This window comes from Neovison vison, chromosome 5 (genome assembly GCF_020171115.1).
Source record: "Neovison vison isolate M4711 chromosome 5, ASM_NN_V1, whole genome shotgun sequence".
In the NCBI taxonomy this organism is placed as follows: domain Eukaryota; kingdom Metazoa; phylum Chordata; class Mammalia; order Carnivora; family Mustelidae; genus Neogale; species Neogale vison.
In genome coordinates this window covers 4,940,659-4,961,633 of record NC_058095.1, presented here as the reverse complement: position 1 = coordinate 4,961,633, position 20,975 = coordinate 4,940,659, and the positions used below count along the sequence as shown (strand labels likewise).

The 20,975-nt window shown below is 57.2% G+C and overlaps 1 protein-coding gene across 2 annotated transcripts in view; it reads right to left on the bottom strand.

Moving 5' to 3' along the window:
• UBE2O (ubiquitin conjugating enzyme E2 O) overlaps window positions 1-20,975 on the bottom strand; it is a 58,320-nt gene that overhangs the window by 7,162 nt on the left and 30,183 nt on the right. Inside the window, exons 2-13 of one of the 2 annotated variants that reach the window (XM_044247369.1) lie at window positions 6,656-6,715; window positions 6,444-6,572; window positions 4,753-4,850; window positions 4,258-4,321; window positions 3,439-3,582; window positions 2,905-3,014; window positions 2,608-2,758; window positions 1,892-2,364; window positions 1,382-1,536; window positions 1,012-1,124; window positions 801-929; window positions 45-134 (exon numbers count right to left, since the gene is read on the bottom strand). In XM_044247369.1, coding sequence (XP_044103304.1) covers window positions 45-134; window positions 801-929; window positions 1,012-1,124; window positions 1,382-1,536; window positions 1,892-2,364; window positions 2,608-2,758; window positions 2,905-3,014; window positions 3,439-3,582; window positions 4,258-4,321; window positions 4,753-4,850; window positions 6,444-6,572; window positions 6,656-6,715 — 1,716 coding nt within the window. The remainder of the gene's footprint in view (window positions 1-44; window positions 135-800; window positions 930-1,011; window positions 1,125-1,381; window positions 1,537-1,891; window positions 2,365-2,607; window positions 2,759-2,904; window positions 3,015-3,438; window positions 3,583-4,257; window positions 4,322-4,752; window positions 4,851-6,443; window positions 6,573-6,655; window positions 6,716-20,975) is intronic. The other variant, XM_044247370.1, reaches the window with a different exon arrangement.

Here is a 20,975-nt window from a genome sequence, read left to right as displayed (position 1 = left end):
CCACAGCTGTGAGCCAACTGGTATGGGTCCGGGCCGGGGCTCACCTGGGGCAGGATGATTGTCTTTGAGTTGTCGGCCCACACCACCTCCACCTTGCTGCTGACGTCCACACGGGCCACTTGACCAACCGACGGCTGTGGGGCAAATGGGAAAGGGTCAAGGGAGGAGCTCTCTGAGGGGGCAGGGAGGGCCAGAGCACCTCCAAAAGGGAGCTCTGGCGATGGGTGACAAGGGTGAGGCGATGAGAAGGGAAGCGACGTGGGTGCCAGCCAGAGGCCACACGTGGTTGAGCAGCTCAAGCGTGGGACCCTCTGCTTCCAACGTGGGTAGTCACGGGCACAGACCCCTATTAACGCCCTTCCTACTCGCAACATCTGCTCTCACCAGATTTCCGGACACTCTCAGGATGGGGTTCCTGCCACGGGACTTTTGTTTCTACTCTTCCTCTGCTTGGCCCCAGGCAATGTTCCTACCCCCTCACCAAGGCCCCTGGTGAGGCCATGGACGCCCCCTCCCCCAGCCACTCCCGTGCCCCTACGGCACTCAGGACCAGAAGTTGGAGCCACCGGGGCTCAGGGAGCAGCTACATGAAGTCTGACCCTGACCCTGACTGGCAGGAGAAATCCTGGGGAGGCCGTCAGGCAGCAGTCCTTCTGGGAAGACACTGAAGGCAGACCGGGAGCCCAGAGGACTTCCAGATCTGGTCTCCTGGGGCCACCTGGTGGCACCTCCAGGGACTGCAGATGCTGGACGGGACGTGGAGAGACAACCCCCCACCCCGCACTGGCGGGCAGCCCTACCTCATCCTCCTTGTGAGGAGCTCCGTCCTCGGTATTGCCAATGCGGATGACGATGTCGGTGGTGCGGAACCGGAAGTCAGGGTGGTCAGCAATGTCGTAGACGCTCACGTCCTCCTCTTCTCCGATCAGCTGGAGGACAGGATGGGTTGTCACGAGTGCAGGGGCCACGCCCAGTGCACCCCGAAGGCACAGGGGGGCTGCACACACTCACCTCCACGTCATCCCCGCTGGGCCGCAGCTTGAACCACTTCACCATGCAGGTGCGGCCCACGTGGTCGCCAGACTGCACCACACCGTAGACAGCGGGATCCGGACAGCTCTGCACTGGGGAACCAGGGCAGAGAATGTCTCAGGAGCTGCGCTGGTGCTGCCCACCACCCCTGACATCCCAACCGCAGCAGGGCACAGAGCCCCGATGCTCCCTGGCTAGGCTGGGGGAGGCCAGAAAAGGCTGTCCCAGTCCTTGAAAAAGTGAGTCACCTTCCAAGAGGGAGTCTCCTCCCTGCCCTGAGACCTCCGGCCCATCCTTCCCAAGCCCGGCCCAGGCCCTTGGCCAGGCAGCCTTCTAGAGCCGGCACTACCTCGCTTATCCACCACGAAGTCTCCGGGGCAGAACTCGTTGTTGTCCAGGTGGTGCACAGGAAAGAGGTCGTTGGAGCGAATGTTGCACTCCACGGAGCCGTCCTGCCACATGACGTCTGCCGAGGTCATGGTGGTCACCACCTCCACGGCCACCCTGCGGGCGCACGGCATAGCCAGCCAGGCCGCACGAAACAGGCGGGAAGGAAGACAAACAGGTCCCTATGTGCTCACCTACCCCTTCCTCTGAGAAAGGTCTCACTTGGGAGAGCTCAGCGAATGTGGTCCCAGAGGCCAGACTCGGGGCCAGGGCCACTACGCTACCTGCCATCCCTGCTCCCAGATCTCTCCTTTCCACCCAGGCCAACCCTGGGCACCGACGTCGCCTCGGCTGGGCACCCCCGAGCCTGCAGAGGGCTCGCAGCCCGTGTGCGTGTGTGTGTACAGGTGCCAAAGGGACAGCCTCAGGCTGGACCCTCGGCCAGGAGGGAGAGGGTGCCCACCAGGTTTACCTGTCCCCTGGCTTGAAGTCACGAGTGATTTTATTCTTCTTCCGCTTGTGTTTTCGCTTTAAGTTCTTGATCGACAAGGGGATGCTCTTCTTTCTGCTCGTGCCGCTGCCGCTCTGGGAGGAGGTGGTGGAGCTGGCCGAGGAGGTCACCGAGCTGGTGTCGTCCGTGTCGTCAGCAGCCTCGTCATCCGCGTCCTGCTCTGCCGAGTGCAGCCTGTCGTCCCCGCCCTCCTTCAGCAGGAAGGGGGGCAGCGGCTCACCCACATCCTGGGCCTCCTCCGAGCCCTCGTCCTGCATCTCCACCGGGCTGGCGGACCCATCGGGGGTCTCCTCGGGGCTGACGGACCCTGCTTCGCTCTTGGCTCTGGCCCCTCCTTTCTTTCCTGGGTCCTCCATGGAATGGTCTCTGGGGCACTGCGCGTCCGGGGGGCAGGACATGATCCTCACAACCTGCTTCTTCAACAGGCGCTTCACCTGGGAGGGCAGACCAGGGAGGACGGGCGCTGTGGAGCTGCAGGGCCGGCACGGCCCCACCCCGGGCATGGGGGACACCCAGGCGGCTTGGGGCGGGGGGGGCAGCTATACACACCTAGGTGGCCTGCAAGGGTGATCAGGGCTGCCCCCCAAGGCCTAAAGCACAGACTGTCCTTCCTGGCTGTGGAAATAGCTCAAGGCCAGTTCCTCAAATGCCCACCGATCCCAACCCCAAGGACATACCTTCTTGGCCATAGAGCCCTCCCCCTGGGCGCAGTGTTTTTCTGGACATTCACAGGCAATCTTGGCCGGCTCTACCTTGGCTGGGAAGACATACAGACAGCGCTCCCCCAGCTGCCGCTGAGCATGGTCAAAGCATCCGAGACGCTTCACCCTGGGAGGGAGAGAAGTGGGGACTGGGCCACGGCTGATGTCAGCGCCCCGCACGCCACCCTCAACCTCAGCTCCCCTACGACTCTGGCCCAGAGACCTGCTTGGGCGTGCCACTGGGGCTGCTGGGGGCACACTGGGGCCACTCACCTGCCTAGGTTTTCCTGAGTAATGACAGAGGGCGGGGGGCTGACGCTGTCCGTGCCCCCTGGACAGAAACTCTTGGTAATCCATGTGACCTTCAGCTCTACAACCTGCACCTGGGGACGGTGGGTGGGACAGGGCCTTAGTCAGCAGCTGAACAGCTCTCGGTCAAGCAGCTGCCCAGAGCCCTCCTGACCTCCAGAGCAGGAAGTGGGTGGTCAGAGTACAGCGCCCCAAGCAGGACACCCCCAGAGCAGGCTCCACTGGGAACTACCACAGCCTCACCCCGGGGACCCCCACCATGTCAGGGCCCAGCAGATCTGCCACTCGCCACCTTGCTCTGGCGGGGTCGGTCAGGCTGGGGGTCACGTGCCTAGCAGTCACCCCATGAGCACACCCTGGCTTCCCTTTACTTAGAGCCCTTTCCCATCAAAGGGCTAAGGAGTAGGGCTTAGCCCTCGGAGCAGACAAGGAGGGAGCGGGCTGCAGCTCAGCTCTGGGGCACGGAGGCTGAGGAGGTGGCCCCACCCCAGCCCCTACCTCTTCCACCACCACTCGGAATTTGCTCTTGGTGCTGAGCACAGGCTTGACCCCCGACAGCCACTGGACGCTGGAGAAGATCTTGGCGGGGCCGATGAGCACCTGGCCCGGGTAGAAGCCGTAGGAGTCATCGAAGAAGAGACCCTGCAGAGTTTGGGGCCAGAGGAAAAGTCCTTGTGAGCGGGACTTCCTCGAGGGCCGGCGCTGTCCACATCCATCCCTTCTCTTGCCTCACCCCTGCAGGCTCCCCTGCCCCCCCAAGCTGGACAGACCCTTGGGCTCCAGAGCAGCAGCTCTCAAACCAAAGTGCACATAAGTCAGCTGGCGGGCTTGAGAGAAGGCACATCTGACTCGCTGTAACACACTCTCAAGGCCGTGTCCACGCTGTCGGTCGGGAGACACTTCGAGGACTCTTGAGGGCAGCAGTCCCCAAACCTGTCTGCTCTTGTAACCCCCACACTGCCGTACTTATTTATAAAGCAAGGTCACATACGACTGTTCTAGAATATCCCAGCGAAAGAACAAGTGTACAGACTCACTACTATAGATATTTTTTTAAAGAGAGAGCTCGAGTTAACAAAACGCAAAGAAAAGTCCCAACACCTCCTGCCCGCGCCCAACTTCTGGACGTTCTGGGGCGCACGCACTCCTTTTGTCGGAAACCACTCGGCCCAGAGGCAGCACCTGCTTAGCCTGGGCTACCTCCAAGCTGGCTGCTAAGCAGTCCTCCTTCCCGTGCAGCCCAGGGGGCAAAGGAACATGAATCCTGCCCCCCCAAGCCCACCCCCCAAGAAGCCTGCATGGGCGGGGCACACGTACAGAGTCGCTGACGTGTGGGCAGACATCGTAGAGCTTGGCGCCATCTTCTGTGTTCATGGAGCACCTGAAATGGCGAACAGGGATTTGGTTCATGGGGCACAATGACAGAGCCCCAGGGGAGGCGTGGCCGCAGGAGACACAGCGGGGCTGACCAGTATCACAAGGAGTTACCCGGAGGCACTGATATGCTGGCAGGCCCTGCGATGGCGTGATTTACCCCTACCCACAGCTCGGCTCCCACATCTGCACAAGTAACTCCCTCAAAACCAACCAGACCCTAACCCGTACGGGAGAGCTCGCTACCATTAAAGAGTGTCTAAAATAAAGCATCAACCCCTAGCAGATACTCTAAATGAGGCCAGGGTGACAGGAGACCATGGTCAGGCCCTGAGCGCTTGCAGCACAGGTCCTCACGGGCCCCGGGAGAAAACACACTTGGCTCCTTGTCCCCGGGCGGCCCCTTCCCAGCGTGGCCCCGTGTGGTGAGCCGCGTACCTGGCACCGTTGGACAGCTTCAGGATGATCTGGTTCTTTAAGTCATAGACCTTCCCCAACCAACAGTCATAGGCAATGTAGTCCCCATACATGAAAGGCTGCAGATGGAGGGAACGGGGCGTGAGAGGCGGCAGGTGGCACTGGGGTGCAGCATACCTGTCCCTCTCTGTACCCTGAGACACAGGGGGAGCGATCCAGAGGGCTTCCTGCCTGGGCCAGTTGGCCATGGCCTAAGGGGTTGGCTCCCCGCTGGGAGTTCCGGGCCACAGCCCAGCTCCCCTTCCCAGGGTGGAGGAGGCCTCGGTGGGCAGCTGCCTCGTGGCAATGAGACAATACCAGAATACCATTCTCCTCTGAAAGGAACCAAGGCTCTTTGGACAAATGATCCAGGGCTGGATCAGGAAAGGTAGAAAGTCAGAAAGTGCTTAAAAAGGAAAGAAAAAAAAGAGAGAGAGAGAGAGGGTATAAAGGACACTGATGTCAGCTCGAAGGGGCTCTTACTGGCCAAGTCTGGGATAATTTAAGCAACAAAAGAAACTATGGTAGTCAGGAATTACAGCCGATTGGACAAAACAGGAATCTGAGTCCACCAAGATACAAAAAACAAATGAATAAATCCACAAATGAGGCTGAAGGCACAGCCGTTCTGCACAGAATGCCGACTTCTCAACATGAGGAAGAACACGGGCTTCACACAGCCCCCCAGAGACCGTCAGAGGCCGTCGGAGCCCTGGCTGCCGGGGCGGGGGAGGCTCACAGAGCCCAGGGCCAGCAGACTGGGGTTTCACAAGCGACAGGTTATTGCCGCCATCTCAGAGCACCTCGTCACAAAGCAGAATCACTAGCAAAGGCATGAGAGGGGACCTCGTGGGGAGGTGCGGCAGACACGGCTAGGATCAGAGTCATAACCTCCGCCCCCGGCTGCGGCCCCTGGATACATGGGGCTAGGCAGAGCTCAGGGGTCACTGGGCGGCCCTGCCGAGGATACAGGTGCCTGATTCTGGTCAGGAGGCGACGGCACAGAGCTCCACGCTCAGGGTCTGCCAGCAGAAGGTGCCAGGGGGCGGACGACAAAGCGAGACTGGGGAGCCGTTCCAGATGAGGAATCGAAGAGCTGACAGCTACAAGCAGCGTGTGCTCCTGAATGGAATCGTGGATCGGACGGGGAGAAAGGGTACGGGAGGGACGGCTGCACAGAGTCTGGGGACAGGATAGCCACGCCCCAGTGCTGACTTCCTAAACTGGGGGCCAGGGGCCACGGGGCATTCTACCCGTAGCCGGCTTCCCAAGGCTTCAGAGAGAAGAGCAGGCAGCGAGAAGGAGACGTGGGCACGGGAGAAGGAAGGTCATGATGGGGCAAGTGGAGGGAAAGGCTCACAGCCAAGGAGCCTGAGGACGCAGGGAGCACAGAACTCACAGCTTCTCCTGAGTCTGAAATCACTTAAAAAAGAAATGAACGAAGAAATTTGTTTTTCAAAAAGGAAGCAACAGAGAGGAGCGGCAGCGAGGTAAAGAGACCAACAGCAGCCAGCCACGCTGGAGGCACAGGGATGTGCCCGACCTCACGGGGCTAGCAGCCCGAGGCACTGCCCTGGGCACACACAAGCGGGCTGCCCCCTGCCTGAGTGCCGGGCGGGTGCGGCAGGGGTGCGGGGGCCGCGGGAGGAGGGCTGTCAGGCGGGGCCTCTCACCCAGATGTGCTGGAGGTCCTTGCTGTTGACGGGGTAGATGATGCAGTTGGTGCCGATCAGCTTGACCGCACAGTCGATGCTGACGTCGATCACGGTGCCGCACTGACTGTCCTGGGGAGGAGAAGGCATCTAGGCGTGAGGAGGTGCACGGTCCCCGCCACCAGGGCAGACCCGGCCCAGACCACCCCCAGGCCAGCCCCGCAAAGACTCACGGTGGATCGCATATGCCGGACCACATCCCGGGGCACCACGGAGCGGTCCTCGAGCTTCAGCTGAGGAGAAGAGCACAGAGTGACACAAGGGCCTCTGGCGTCCGCAGAAGCTGCATCTTTCTCCCAACTTCTCGCCCACGTGGTCACACGCGTCCAGCTGGCCGCACAGATCCCGGGGGCGGCTTTGGCATGTGCCACAGCCCACTCTGATCGCACCCAGCCAGAGAGGCCGACCCTCAGATGCCACCTCCCCCACCCTGCAGGGGCAAGCGCGATGGTGACGGGCGGCCACTGCGACCGGACAGAGAAGCCGCGTGAAGCGGCAGGTGGCAGAAGGGCCTCGCTCTCATGAAGGGGTCAGCAGCCCCTCACACGGCAAAGCACTCTGCTGGGAGCGAAATCCTTTTTCTCCTTCCTCCAAGCGCCTGCCCGGCCCCTGCTGCTGAGCGCTGAGCAGAGGGGGCGGAGGGCGAGTGTGTCACGGAGCTGAGCAGGTCACCCCGAGGCCTGCTGTCACCCGACACGACCTTCTAATCTGGGCTATCCTCTCCGGCCAGCCGCAGCCCGGTCCTTATCTTGTGTGCTGCGGAGGCCGCGGGCCTGGGCTAACTCAGGACAGCAGGCTCCGGAGCCCGGCCACGTGCACGGCGAGCACCTGACCCCTCCAGCTGCAAACACCCCGCGGCAGCGGCCTCCGAGGACAGCTGGGCCTCTCGAGAGCCCTCCCCTCCCTCTGCCAGGCCAAGGGACGCCCTCCAACGGCGCAGGCGGAAGACGGTCCTCCGCCAGGCCAGCGTGTCTGCCTTGCTGGCTCCGCTAACCCGGGGCGCTGCTCCGGAGTTCTCCATGGAGCCAAGGGTGAGGCTCTGCAGCTGCCCATCTCCTCGGGACGGGCACCTCCAACACCCCAAACCACAGGGAAGCGAGAGCTGCTCTCTCAAACAACGCCCAACCCAAGACCCCTAAGTTCACTACCCTCACTCCAAGACCTGGGGCATGGAAAGGTGACTGCCATGGAACGAGAATGGACACATTAAAAAGAAGACCCTGGCTCAAGGTCCCCGAAACTGCGGGGATGACGGCTAAGACGAGCCTGCCATCAGGAGGATCGGACTTTCAAAAACCAAAGGGGAGGGGTGCCTGGTGGGCTCAGTCAGAAGAGCGTGGGACTCTTGATCTCGGGGTCTCGGGGTCATGAGCTCAAGCCCCATGCTGGGTGTAGAGGCAACTTAAATAAAACTTAAAAAAAACCCCAAGAAGTAAAGGGGGAAGCAATGGGCTCCACCATCAACAGGTGATAGAGGTTTTTCCTACGTGGGAATATAGGCCACGAGCCAGACAAGGGTGAGCCCAGGTGTTAACCTCCAGGGTCCCTGAGCCAACCCGGAGATGTGCCCACTCCGAAACCTCGGGCAGATCGCTTGTGCCCAGCTGTGCAGGGGGGGTGGGGGCAGCCATCTCACAGCGGGTCAGGGATTAACAAGGCAACGAAAGCACAGATGGGCCCAGGGCACCTGGCACACAGGACGCACTCAGCAAAGGCCACATGGGACCGCTCCTCCTGAGGCCACTGGCCCCCAACCACAGGCGGAGACCCTCTGAGTTCAGGCTCTTCCGCACGCTGCGCACAGACGCCGGGAGTCGGGGGCGGCGCACACGGAACTCTGCTAAGGCTCTGCTGGGGTGATGGTGCCACTTTTCTGACTCAAAGAACTTCCTGTCCTGTGACCCTCCGCGCCCATAGCTCTGGTCTGGGACATGGTATTTTCAGTGCTACCCCAACCTACCTCAAACCTCTGCTCCCAGTTTAGACTTTAAAAAGCCACAATTGCAAGTCTCTCCAAGTTGCCATAGAAACCAAAGTTGCCAGGAAATCCAGTGGGAGAAGGACTGCTGTGCAGGGCAAGGGGGTGCCATCCTCGCGGGGACCTGTGGCCTCGGGCACAGGCTGCCTCGTCTGCTCAGGCATCCCTGAGAAAAGCCCCCAAGTTGAGGCTGTAGATTGTGTCCCCACCTGGGGGTCTGCGTGGGTCCCTGACAGAGCTGCAGGGAAGGGAGCAGCCCAGGCACAGATCCTGAACCGTCGGCACACTGCCCAGCCTCACGGCACCCTGGCCACGGGACACTGCTCCTGAATGCACAGGGGAAACTGAGGCTCCCACGTGGATGCTGATGCGGGAACAAGGCAGGAGTGATGGCTGGCATCACCGCAAGGCCAGAGGCAGGGTGAGGGGGCCTGGTTAGCAAACACTGTCCTCCGGACGGGGCCCTCTGCACCTGTGCCTGGCCTTTTGCCAGAGTCCACTCCAGGGTGAGGCCTGGTCTCCAGGCTCTACTCACAACCTTCCGTGACAAGGAGGGACATTTCTCCAAAGCCCTGACAGTGCTGAGAGCGGAGCAGAGTGAAGCAACAAGGAGGAGAGAGGGGCATGGCGGACACTCTTCTGATGAATTCCCCCTGGGAATTCCAGAAAAATGACAAGAGCGTCTAGAAGGGCTTTGGACAACGTGCAAGGCTCCCCCTTCTCTTTCAGCATTTTCCTTCCCAACTCCCTATGTCCCCCCCACGCAGGGCGCTACCTTCACCCAAACAAGCCAGTCCTCTCCCATCCGTGTGCCTCTCCACCGCGCAGTTCCTTCCCAACGCCCCCTTCCTCTCCCTGCGCCCACCATGTGCTACCCACATCACAAAGGCTCCCCATGTCCCCACTCGGCAGGCACCGCTGCACTCCTGGGGGCTTGGGAGCTCGGTGTCCTCTGCCTACAGGAACTGGTGCTTATACTATGTCTCAAGCAGTCTACTTGCACTTGGTGTGTTTTATCCATAGTGCTGTGAAGGACGTACTATTACTGTACGTACTAAATCATCCCCATTTTACAGATGAACGAACTGACATGGAGAGAAAATGAGGAAGTTGTTCATGGTCCCATAGCTCCGCTTGTGGACCTTGACTTGAACTCTGATGGGCTGCAGAAGCCATTCTCTTAACCACACGACAAGCTCATCCGTCCCCAAGCTGCAGAGATAAGAGCAGAGTAAAACCTATTCCTGGCAGGAATTCCTGTAACAGACAGTGATTCTTCTCCTGATTATAAAGGCATTCAACGCCCTATTCCTTTCTGGGGCTGAAGAGGAAGACATCAAGCATCCAGACGGCAGGTGCCAGAGGCTAGAGGCTACCCCCTAGAGGGCGCTGTGCCTGCTGGCGTAACACGCCAGGCTCTGGAGCTCAACTAGTCTGCATACAAAGCCATGTGTGTCTCACTGCCAAAAGGCAAGGGAAGCCAGGGCAAACATGAACTATTAGGACTTCATCAAGTTTGGAAGCTTTCGCACAGCAAAGGAAACAGTCAACAAAACCAAAAGACAACTGACAGAATGGAAGAAGGTATTCGCAAATGATGTATCAGATGAAGGGCTAGTATCCAAAATCTTTAAAGAACTTATCAAACTCAACACCCAAAGAACAGATAGTGCAATCAAGAAATGGGCAGAAGAGGGGCACCTGGGTGGCTCAGTAGGTTAAAGCCTCTGCCTTCAGCTCAGGTTGTGATCCCAGGGTCCTGGGATCGAGCACCACTTTGGGCTGTCTGCAGCAAGGAGCCTGCTTCCCTTTCTCTCTCTCTCTCTCTGCCTGCTTCTCTGCCAACTTGTGATCTCTGTCTGTCAAATAAATAAATAAAATCTTAAAAAAAAAAAACAAACAAACAAGAAATGGGCAGAAGACATGAACAGACATTTCTGCAAAGAAGACATCCAGATGGCCAAAAGACACATGAAAAAGTGCTCCACGTCACTTGGCATCAGGGAAATACAAATGAAAACCACAATGAGATACCACCTCACACCACTCAGAATGGCTAAAATTAACCAGTCAGGAAACGACAGATGCTGGCGAGGATGCGGAGAAAGGGAAACCCTCCTACACTGCTGGTGGGAATGCAAGCTGGGGCAGCCACTCTGGAAGGCAGAGTGGAGGCTCCTTTAAAAGTTGAAAACAGGGGCACCTGGGTGGCTCAGTGGGTTAAGCCGCTGCCTTCGGCTCAGGTCATGATTTCAGGGTCCTGGGATCGAGCCCTGCATCGGGCTCTCTGCTCAGCGGGGAGCCTGCTTCCTCCTCTCTCTCTGCCTGCCTCTCTGCCTACTTGTGATCTCTGTCTGTCAAATAAATAAATAAAATCTTTAAAAAATAAAAAAAATAAAAATAAAAAATAAATAAAAGTTGAAAACAGGGGTGCCTGGGTGGCTCAGTGGGTTAAGCTTCTGCCTTCAGCTCAGGTCATGATCTCAGGGTCCTGGGATCGAGCCCTGCATCAGCTCTCTGCTCAGCAGGGAGCCTGTCTCCTCCTCTCTCTGTAAGCCTGCCTACTTGTGATCTCTCTCCCTCTCCTCTCTCTGTCAAATAAATAAATAAATATATAAAATCTTTAAAAAAAAAAAAAAAATAGAGCTACCCTACAACCCAGCAATCGCACTACTGAGTATTTACCCTAAAGATACAAATGCAGTGATCTGAAGGGGCATGTGTACCCCAATGTTTATAGCAGCAATGTCCGCAACAACCAACCTATGGAAAGAGCCCAGATGTCCATCAACAGATGAATGGATAAGGAAGATGTGGAATATATATACAATGGAATACTATGCAGCCATCAAACCCCCAAATCCTGCCATTTATAATGAAGTGGATGGAACCAGAGGGTATTATGCGGAGCGAAATAACTCAATCAGAGAAAGATAATTATCATATCTCTCTGATATGAGGAATTTGAGAGGCAGGGCGGGGAGGGGGGATAGGGGGATAGAGAAGGAAAAAATGAAACAAGATGGAATCAGGAGGGAGACAAACCATAAGAGACTCTTAATCTCACAAAACAAACTGAGGGTTGCTGGGGGGAGGTGGGGTAGAGATGGGGCGGCTGGTGATGGACACTGGGGAGGGTATGTGCTATGGTGAGTGCTGTGAAGTGTGTAAGCCTGACGATCCACAGACCTGTACCCCTGGGGCTAATAATACATTATATGTTAATAAAAATAATTAATAAATAAAATAAATGAGGTGAATGACTTCGAACAAGGCCATGTGTTTCTGTTAGGTGCACCCCAATGGCAGTTAAAAAAAAAACACGAAAACAAATGAAACGGTTACCAGGGTGGGATCTGAGGTGGCGGATGGGTAGATTTCAGGGGTCATTACTGGCTCTACCACAATGAACCACCTCTAAGGCGGTGACCATCAACATTTCTGGAGGCAGAGTGTAGCTGTCCGAGGATTCTGAATAGAAACAAACAAGATACCAAGACAAAGCGTTCACGTGTCTCTGTGAGAAGGAACCATGGCTGGCTTTTAAAGGGGGCATGCGTGGGGGCACCTGGGGGGCTTAGTCCCTAAGCGCCTGCCTTCGGCTCAGGTCATGATCTCGGGGTCCTGGGACCGAGTCCCGCATCGGCCCCCTGCTCAGCGGGAGGTCCACTCCCCTCGCATGTGTTCCCTCCCTCGCTGTGTCTCTCTGTCAAACAAATAAATAAAATCTTTAAAGGGGGTATGGGTTACTTCAGACAATTTGGGGACAGAACTGCGGGACATCCTTTGCTGCTCCTGCCTGTTCTGGAAACAAGTGTCCGACAACACTTCTGCCCCCAGGGACAGGGGCGCTGGCACAGCTCTGGAGGAGGTGACTCCTCTGAACAATGATGACTGGCACCTCCTGTGTGCCTGGCCTCACAAAGCTTGTGTTCCAGTGTGGCAGAGGAGACGCACACAACGTACGTGTGCACGCGCGCACACACACGTGTACGGGACACACACGCACGCGCAGGTCAGGTGGTGGTAAGTGCCATTCAGAAAAACAAGGCAACGCGAGGGCCGGGGTGAGAGGCAGAGCGGGAGGAAGCAAGGGTGAGTTATTTTACACGGCTGGTGAGGAAGGCCACTCCAAGGTGACATCTGACCAGAGATCTGGGTTCAAGAGGGGAGTGAGCTTTCCAAGCAGAGAGAGGGCTGCCTTAGAGACCCGTGTGCCCGGTGCACTGGACGACCGGAGAGGAGGGCAGCGGAGGTGAGGCTGGAACGGAGGGCAGGAAGGACTTGGGGTTCCATCCTCATGGAGATGGAAGCCCCTGCAGGCTCAGAACAGAGAACACACAGGACAAGGATAGTAAAAGGATCCTCTGGCTGTTGAGGGAGAACACACTGTAGGGAGGGGTGGGGAGACCAATGAACCCGCTGGTTCTCGGGGCGGAGGGGTGGGCAAGCTTGCCTCCCAGACAGCATTTGGAGTGTCTGGACGAGTTTGTGGCTGTCAGCCGCTGGGGAAGGGGGTTTCTGGGAGGTGGTAGATATGGATGCAGCTGACCCTCCAACAGGGAACAGGACGGCCCCCCACCCTGCCCCTGGTGCCACGACAAAGAACCATCCAGCCCAAAACATCAGCAGCCTTGAGGCCAAAAGCCCTGAGGCTGCCCCCAGAATGGTGGTGCGGGGACCAGAGCGGTGGGGAAAAGGATCACCCCAGACGTGTTGGAAGACAGGGCTCTTGAGGCGCCTCACACCGTTGGGAAGCAATAAGGGCACAGGGAAAAGGCGACCTGGCAGCGGGCCAGGCGGTTCCACTGCACCCCCAGATCAGCTTCAGGAGGACCAGGAGGGCCACTCCCCTCTCCCTGCCCTCACCCTCGGTGCCCGCTGCTCCCCTCAGCCGCCACCTCGAGGCCCAGCACTGACAGCACAGCAGGAATGAGACCAGGTCCAGGCCGTCCCCCGTAACACCGCTGCTCGCTGACCTAGAGGAACCCAAATTCGCTGTGCAGAGACGTTCCATGAATAGAAAAAGGCAGCCGAGGCTGATCAATAGGTTGAAAATACAAGGAAGCAGATATAAGAAGCAATTTTCAAATGGATCTGAACATCACATTCATAGGACTTGGCGGGGCCTACGCGCTGGCCTCCTCAGCAGAGGCCAAGCACCCCCTCTTGAAAAGCTGGCACCGCACTGGGCTCCGTGTGAGAGGGGAAGGGGCAGAAATCCCCAACAAAAGCAAAGAGGGGCTTAAAGGTGCCCAAGCGTTTGTGTCAAGGCTAGAATGCACGCACCGACCACTGCCATTGCCCGGCGGACTCCAGGGAAGGCCAGACGGGAGATGTCAGTGTTCTCCTTCCGTCCCACCGGCGGAAAACCAAGCAGGTCGTTCCTGGGAGTTAGTGATGTTCTCAACGCCACACCCTCAACTTACAACCGGGAACAGCTTCAAACTCAAAACCTCAAAAGGCTCATCGTGCCGAGCACCCGGCGGACTTTGTGAAGTCTCCGCTCTCGCAAGGCCAGCTGAGGGCCAGCCCTACCCTGCACCCCTGGTGAGCGAGTGGAAAACTGGGGACAGCCTACAGCGGCCCCGGTTTGGCTGTGTATTCCGAGGGAGGCTTTACTAAACTTGGCCGGACTGAGCCAGGCCGCAGGCCTCGGGCAGACCTCTCCGAAGCCTCACGGTGCTCAGCGAGGAGACCAGATCTTTCTCGGGAGAAGAAAAACCAGCCGCCCTGCTGCTTGGCCTGGGGAGGGGGAAAGTGGCCCCGCAGACACACGGAGGAAGGAGGCTGTTTACCTGGGCCAGCACTCCGAGAACAGAGTCCTGAAAGGAGTATGAGGTCAGACCAGCACTGGAAATTTCCGAGGGTTGACAACGTCCATGGGGTAGGAGCAAGCTGGGCGAAACCATCCCTCCCACCCACCGGACGGCCTGAGTGGGCTCTGAGTCCAAGGCAAACCGGAGAACGGTGGAACAGGTCAACGGAGCTTCCACTTGTGTTGGGGACCCCGGGGCCTCCTAACCAGACCCCCGTCCCTTCAGCGGAGGTCACAGACACTTTTGTGCTGCCCGTGGGTCCGTGGTGAGCGCCACACTGGGAGGGCCCTGCGGTAGAAGGTGGGGGTCTGGGGCGCCTGGGTGGCTTAGTGGGTTAAGCCTCTGCCTTTAGCTCAGGTCATGATCTCAGGGTCCTGGGATCGAGCCCTACATCAGGCTCTCTGCTCAGTGGGGAGCCTGCTTCCTGCCCCATCTCTGCCTGCCTCTCTGCCTACTTGTGATCTCTCTGTCAAATAAATAAATAACACCTAAAAAAAAAAAAGAAAAGAAAAAAGAAGGCGGGGGTCTGGCTGCACATACAAGAGCTCCTTCGTCTGAGAAGCCCCGCAGCCCGGCTCTGTGAGTGGGGATAAGGACAGAGGAAACAACTGCATACAAACTTTGCTGAAACCTAGAATGGAGGTCAATTAATTTCTCTAGCACTTCCTGCAGATTGAGGGCTAGCGAGGAACATACAAATACAAAACAAGGAGTGCACACTGCTTTTAAAGAATTTACACGGACCTGGTACAGAGACCTTAACCCTTTCCCCTCCAGTGCCAATGCAACCGGGTGGGCAGAGAGGCTACTCAGGTCCGCCTGAAATATGCCGGCGGTGAGGAATTCTGGAGAAGCTTCGGAAGTCCTAGAATGGAACGCTCCCTCGAGCAGTATTTTTCAAACTGTGGCTGTGACTCATTAGTGGGTTATGAAATCAATTTAGGGGTTCATGGCCAATACCGGGAAGGGGGAGAAAGGGAAGTATTTATGACATGACAAAGTGGCACGGTATCGTTCAGAGAAAACCTTTCCAGCTGCGTCCAGCTGACGCACGTGTCCTTGGTCATGATGTAAAACGCACATTCTAGGGCGCCTGGGTGGCTCAGTGGGTTAAGCTGCTGCCTTCGGCTCAGGTCATAATCTCAGGGTCCTGGGATCGAGTCCCGCATCGGGCTCTCTGCTCAGCAGGGAGCCTGCTTCCTCCTCTCTCTCTGCCTGCCTCTCTGCCTACTTGTGATCTCTGTCAAATAAATAAATAAAATCTTAAAAAAAAATGCACATTCTACGGCCGCTCACTTTCGAGAAGTCTGAGAGTCCCACCCCACCTTCCTATCTGCGCCCCCACCACCCCCCCCCTTGACCAGCTCGGCCGGTTCTCGGGCTAGGGCTTTGGCCAGCTACATCAAGGGAAGAGAAACTCCTCTTCCCATCAAAAGTTGGTCTGGAGCCAAAAATTAGCAAACAAACAAAAATCCCAGGATCTGTATGTTCACACATAGACACCGTGGGGGTGGGCCACCTTGAACTCTTTTCACATCGTTTCCAGATGTCAGTGTGGGGGCTTCCAGAACAGGAAAGCTGGAGGGGGCAGGAAGTGGCACCGTAGGTAAAGCCAGGCTCCTCTGCTGGCTCCTTCTTAAGCCTGAGTCCCCAGTTCACACTGGGCCCGGGGGTATGACTGGTCAGGGATTCCAGCGTGTGCCCGGGTAAGGACTTTCTCAGAGCAGTTGACCGTCACGTGGCCGGCCCCTGACAACGCCCGACAACCATCAGCGAGCCGCCCACCTGAGGATAGAAGGTTTTACCAGCAAAACACAAATGACCAGAGGGCATCACATGCCTGGGGAGGAGAGAGGACTGCTGGAAATGTCTGGGCAGTATGGAAGAAAGACAAAGGTCAGTGCCCCGAACTAGAACATTCTGTCAATCATGTGCTACAGAAACCATTCACCAGAAGTTCTGCTAAAACTGTAGACTCAGGTCAATTAATTCCATAATTTTTTAGTGTTTCCTACAGATTCAAATGAAAACAAGAATAAAAAATCTGTAGGAATGTGCCTTGTATTTAAGGAATAGACATTTGGGTAGAGGGACAAAATGAAAATATGTGAAAACATTTATACACGAGTACGGGTACTGCTTCGCTGGGTGAGGAGACAAAAGTTCCTGCTTCTGGATGGTTGGTGGGGGACGGTGGGAAGGGCCAGGCTGCACAGGAACTAAGGGCAAGGGATGTCCACCACCTCCTCAGCTTCAATGAAAACTGGCCAGGCCTCTGTACTCTCCGGCCCCAGGGGCAGCATGTCCCCAGCGAACCCCCTCTCTGATCACACATCCTAGGCCAGCAGCTGCGGTGGGGCTGCGCAACGCAGCATCACTGCATCATGGCCTGGAAAATGCAGCTGCAGCCTGCCGGCCTGCGGGAACATCCTGGAGGTGCAGCCTGCCCCAGGGGACAGAACGAGGGGCCGGAGTCCCACTGCTGCTAAGTGACGGGGCAGGCCCAGGGTGCCGCGGCTGGCGGCAGGTCAGCAGGCGCCTGGACAGCGGAACTGGGTCTCTGCAGATGCCGCAATCTTCGGGGGGCGCGGTTCGTGCATTCGGCGGCCAGAGTGGCCTGGAGAAGGACACTGTCCCCCTTGTCTTGGCCCCAGGCTTTTCGATCTGACTCAGAAAGAAAAAAACAACCTGGGGCCTCCTGAATTGGAAGGGAAGGTACAAATGGGAAGCTGTAGGAGGAAAGCTCCCTCCTCAAGAAGTATGACTAGAAGGTAGAAAAGGAAACAGTAAACACGACTGTGTGGACCTGTGCTCTGTTCTCGGGGCCAGGCCACTGTCCTGGGGCTGCGGGCATGCCTGGGAGGAAGCAGGCAGCAGGCCAACTGTCCAGGCGCAGAGAGGGCTCAGGGCCTCACCGCCTTCTAGACCTTCAACCTTCCCTTACATGGCCTGGCGTCAGGTGAGCTCAGGGAGCCATGACAGACCTTCACTGCGCGTGCACGGGACAGGGGAGGAGCCGCCGAGCTCTGCCTCCTCCACACCTCGCAGCCTCCGCAGGGGCCCCTCTCCCCGTGCTCTCACTCTGCACCGGGGTCCAAGGGCTCGCAGAGGTGGCGGAGCTGCCCAAGGCCACCCTGGCCATATCACTCCACAGGTCTGGCTCTGCTAGCTTGTCCTTCCTCACTGGGCACGCACCGCCCACGGCATGGCCTGCGGGCACAGCCCCGGAGCGCTGAGAGCCGGGCGGACACTCACAGGGTGGCCTGACGCCAGCCCCACCATCTCCCCAGAGCTCCCTGAAATGCAGGCTCTCGGGCCCTACCCCAGCCCTGCGGCCTGGGAATCCATACGGGAACAAAGTCTCCGGTCTCGGGGTGACCCGTCTGCATAACAGACGGTCTTAACCTGGTGCATAACAGAGGGTCTTAACAGAGAGGTTATCAGGATAGAGGAAGGGAGGGCCCTGTCCCCGTCCAGTCCCTAGGAGGTCATTCCGAAAAGACGACCCCAACCCTGGCTATTCTAACTGTCCTCTGAAAACGCAACAAGGGAGGAAGAGTAGCTCAAAGGGACGGTCTCTGAGTCCTGTGGCTGCAGGCCAGGCCCACCCTCAACTACGAGGGACCCCACGCGGGAGAAACACAACCTCCCTGAGCCCACAGCAGCCCCGCTTGTTTCTCCAACACCTGCGGTCACCATCTCAAGGCAGATGACACGAAAACACATCCTGGGCTACTGCACATCCCCTGGGCGCCAATGGCCTGGCGACTGTGGCACAGACGGAAGGGCTCCTGGGGTTTGGTCATTAATCAGAAGAACACTGACTGCCCACCGCTCTGATACCAATTACCCAGAGCTCACCCACAGCACCTCGGGTCGGGATGCGATGGTTCACCAGACTGGGGCTGCAAATGCGCGTGAATGGACAGGACAATGGCTGAGCCACCATCCTGTCACAGCCTGGGAGCAAGCCCCAGCCCATGCCCTGAGGACACGCTCTTGCCTCCCTGGGCCCGAGACGCCTCACCCGGAAGGCAGCCCTGGGCTGGACGAGGTCTGGTAAGCACGCTCCCGGCATCATGTCCGGGGGCCCAGCCACCACCACTGGGGGGCTGCACGGGTGGCCTGTCTGGAGTGTGCATCCCCCCGGACCCCCGAGGAGGCAGGCTGAACGCAAAGATGTCCCCAGTCCACCCGGTGTCCGAGGAAGCCCGTGCCGGGCGCACCAGCGCACAGCCAGAACCAGGCTCCTGACAGTTTCTCCTCTGAGAAACTTATGGCTCAGCTGGAAAAAGCAATCACATGGTGTTTACCAAGACTGAACCGAGGCAAAAATTACCATAACAGTGCATCTTGATTTAGATGTCATCACTAAAAAGTCTTTTATAAATTGAAGGGATTTTAGGTACACCGGGGGAGCTATTTCAAGAACACCGACAGGAAATCTTACAGTATGCGAATAGCCATGTTCCTGTTCACATGGTCAAAATTCTCCCCGCCTTTTAATGTGTGCGGACTCACCAACCCACGGTGATGAAGAGACCCCACCGAGCGCGAATCAGAGTGTGGGACGGCGTGCTCTCAGCTGGGTCCGCAGGGACCGCGCTAACACCGCCACGTTGTGCCTCGCAGGCGTGTCTAGGTGCTTCACAGACCTCATTCACCCCCCACTGCCGCCTCAGGGGGAAGGGCCTCACCCCACTTCAGGAAATGTGCAGAGACAGCCACAGAGCTGTCCCACCCCCCGGACAGAAGAGCCTCCCCACCCCACGCTGTCCCTGCGGGGTCAGGGAAGGGTAACTAGTGGGCAGACACCTAGGCCTCCCAGTGATCTTTTCTATACAACCAGGCATGAAACTTCCTTCCCTCCTCTGGACCCCTCTAGGTTTCATGGAGGAAGGACCTCTCAGTTAGAATTCATATCATCACAGACCTGAAGGAGGACACGGTCCCTGAGAGCAAGAGATCACAATTATTTGCACTACAGGACACCTACTTTTAGACGCCGGGCCTTCCCATCACCAGGTGCAAGGTGGTGTTCTGGCGGACCTCACTCCACCGTGCTGGTCTTTGAAGGGCCACTGGTGGAAACCAACAAATGGCCCCATAAAAATAGAGTGGAAGAAGTCTACATATTTAATTTAGCTGTGTTGAAATAGCAAAAGATTATGAGCAAAGACAGAGGCAGCCTCTCAGCACATCTCGTGGGAGGAGGACTAAGTTCTAAGGCAGGTAACTCCTCAGTGCTCTGTAAAACAGATTCTAGGGCGCCTGGGAGGCTCAGTCGGTTAAGGTCCAATTCTTGATTTTGGCTCAGGTCACGATCTTGGGGTTGTGAGATGAAGCCCTGAGTTGGGCTATGCTGGGCGTGGAGACTGCTTGGGATTCTCTCCCTTTCCCTCTGCCTCTCCCCTCATCCAAATAAACACACACACAGACACACACACCAGTCTTAATTTTTTTTTTTTTTTAAAACCCAAAACCTACCGGATAAATCTCTGAGTGAAGCCAGAAATGTACTTAACATTCCCTTGGTAAATCTGATAATCAGCGTGGTTAAAACACTTCTGCTCCAACCAATAAGTTTCCCTTTCTCCTACAACAAAACAGAACCCCAACGACTTAGGATGTTTGTTTTTTAATTAAAACAGTATTTGAAACATACAAATCTGAGGATGCAAGAACAAGGTGATTAAAACAATTAACAAAGCGAGTTCTGCCTGGAGGCGGCTCCTCCCCCTGGCTTTCCCGGACACACCCATTGTTCAGGCCTTGAACAGACTCAGTTACCAGGTCATATAAGCATGAGCGACCTCTGCTCAGGTGGTCTAGGCCGGTTACCAGACAGATGCCAAGAACAAAGCCCTAGGCTCTGTGACAGTGATTAGCGCGCGATCCCCCACGGACCAGAGACAAGGGACCTGACCCAGGCCAGCGGCTATGACTGCAGCGAAAGCAAATTCTGCCAATGCGCCCTCGGACACCTGGGGGACACAGTTTTGCCTCCTTAAAAGACTTTCAGGCAGGAAGGCAGCCAAGATAACCAGATTTTTAGGCCGCACTTTCAGATGGCACAAGCTGGTACAGAAAACGTGGCTCTGTCCACATGTAAGAGCCCCAAGTCTGAGAAAGAACAGCCCTGGCGTGAAGGGCGCATCGCTGTCCCATGCAAATCTTCCAAGACGGTCACCAGGACCTCAGCTCACAGATGCCCCTGCTCCCTTTCTTCGCCTTCCCTTCCTCGAGCCCACAGGAACATGACGTCATCTTCAAGATGATGTAATCTGCAGTCCGCAAAGAGCCGACACCTCACCTCCACAGCGGCCTGTGACATCCACCTTTACCTCCACCCCTGACACCCGCATCCCCTTCGGGCCACGCTCCCGAACACCGAGAACAGCCACACTCTGCAACACGCATCCCACCTTCTGAAGCAGACTCCGACTGAAAGGGATCCACTCAGCGCTGCTATTTTAAAAAATGCAAATACGGTAGGAGAGGCGGTAAAAATAACACATCAGGGCCCTGATCCAAGGCTGCTTTTTCGCTGAGGGGCCAGGTTCTCACCAAGTAGGGGTGGAGTGTGTGGGGCTCTGGGTGGCCGATCTTCCCACAGAGTTTTGTTTTTTATCGGCCCTGGGAGCGCAGAGCCGAGAAGACCACGCGGACGCCCCTCCCCCACCCGTCTCTCCCCAG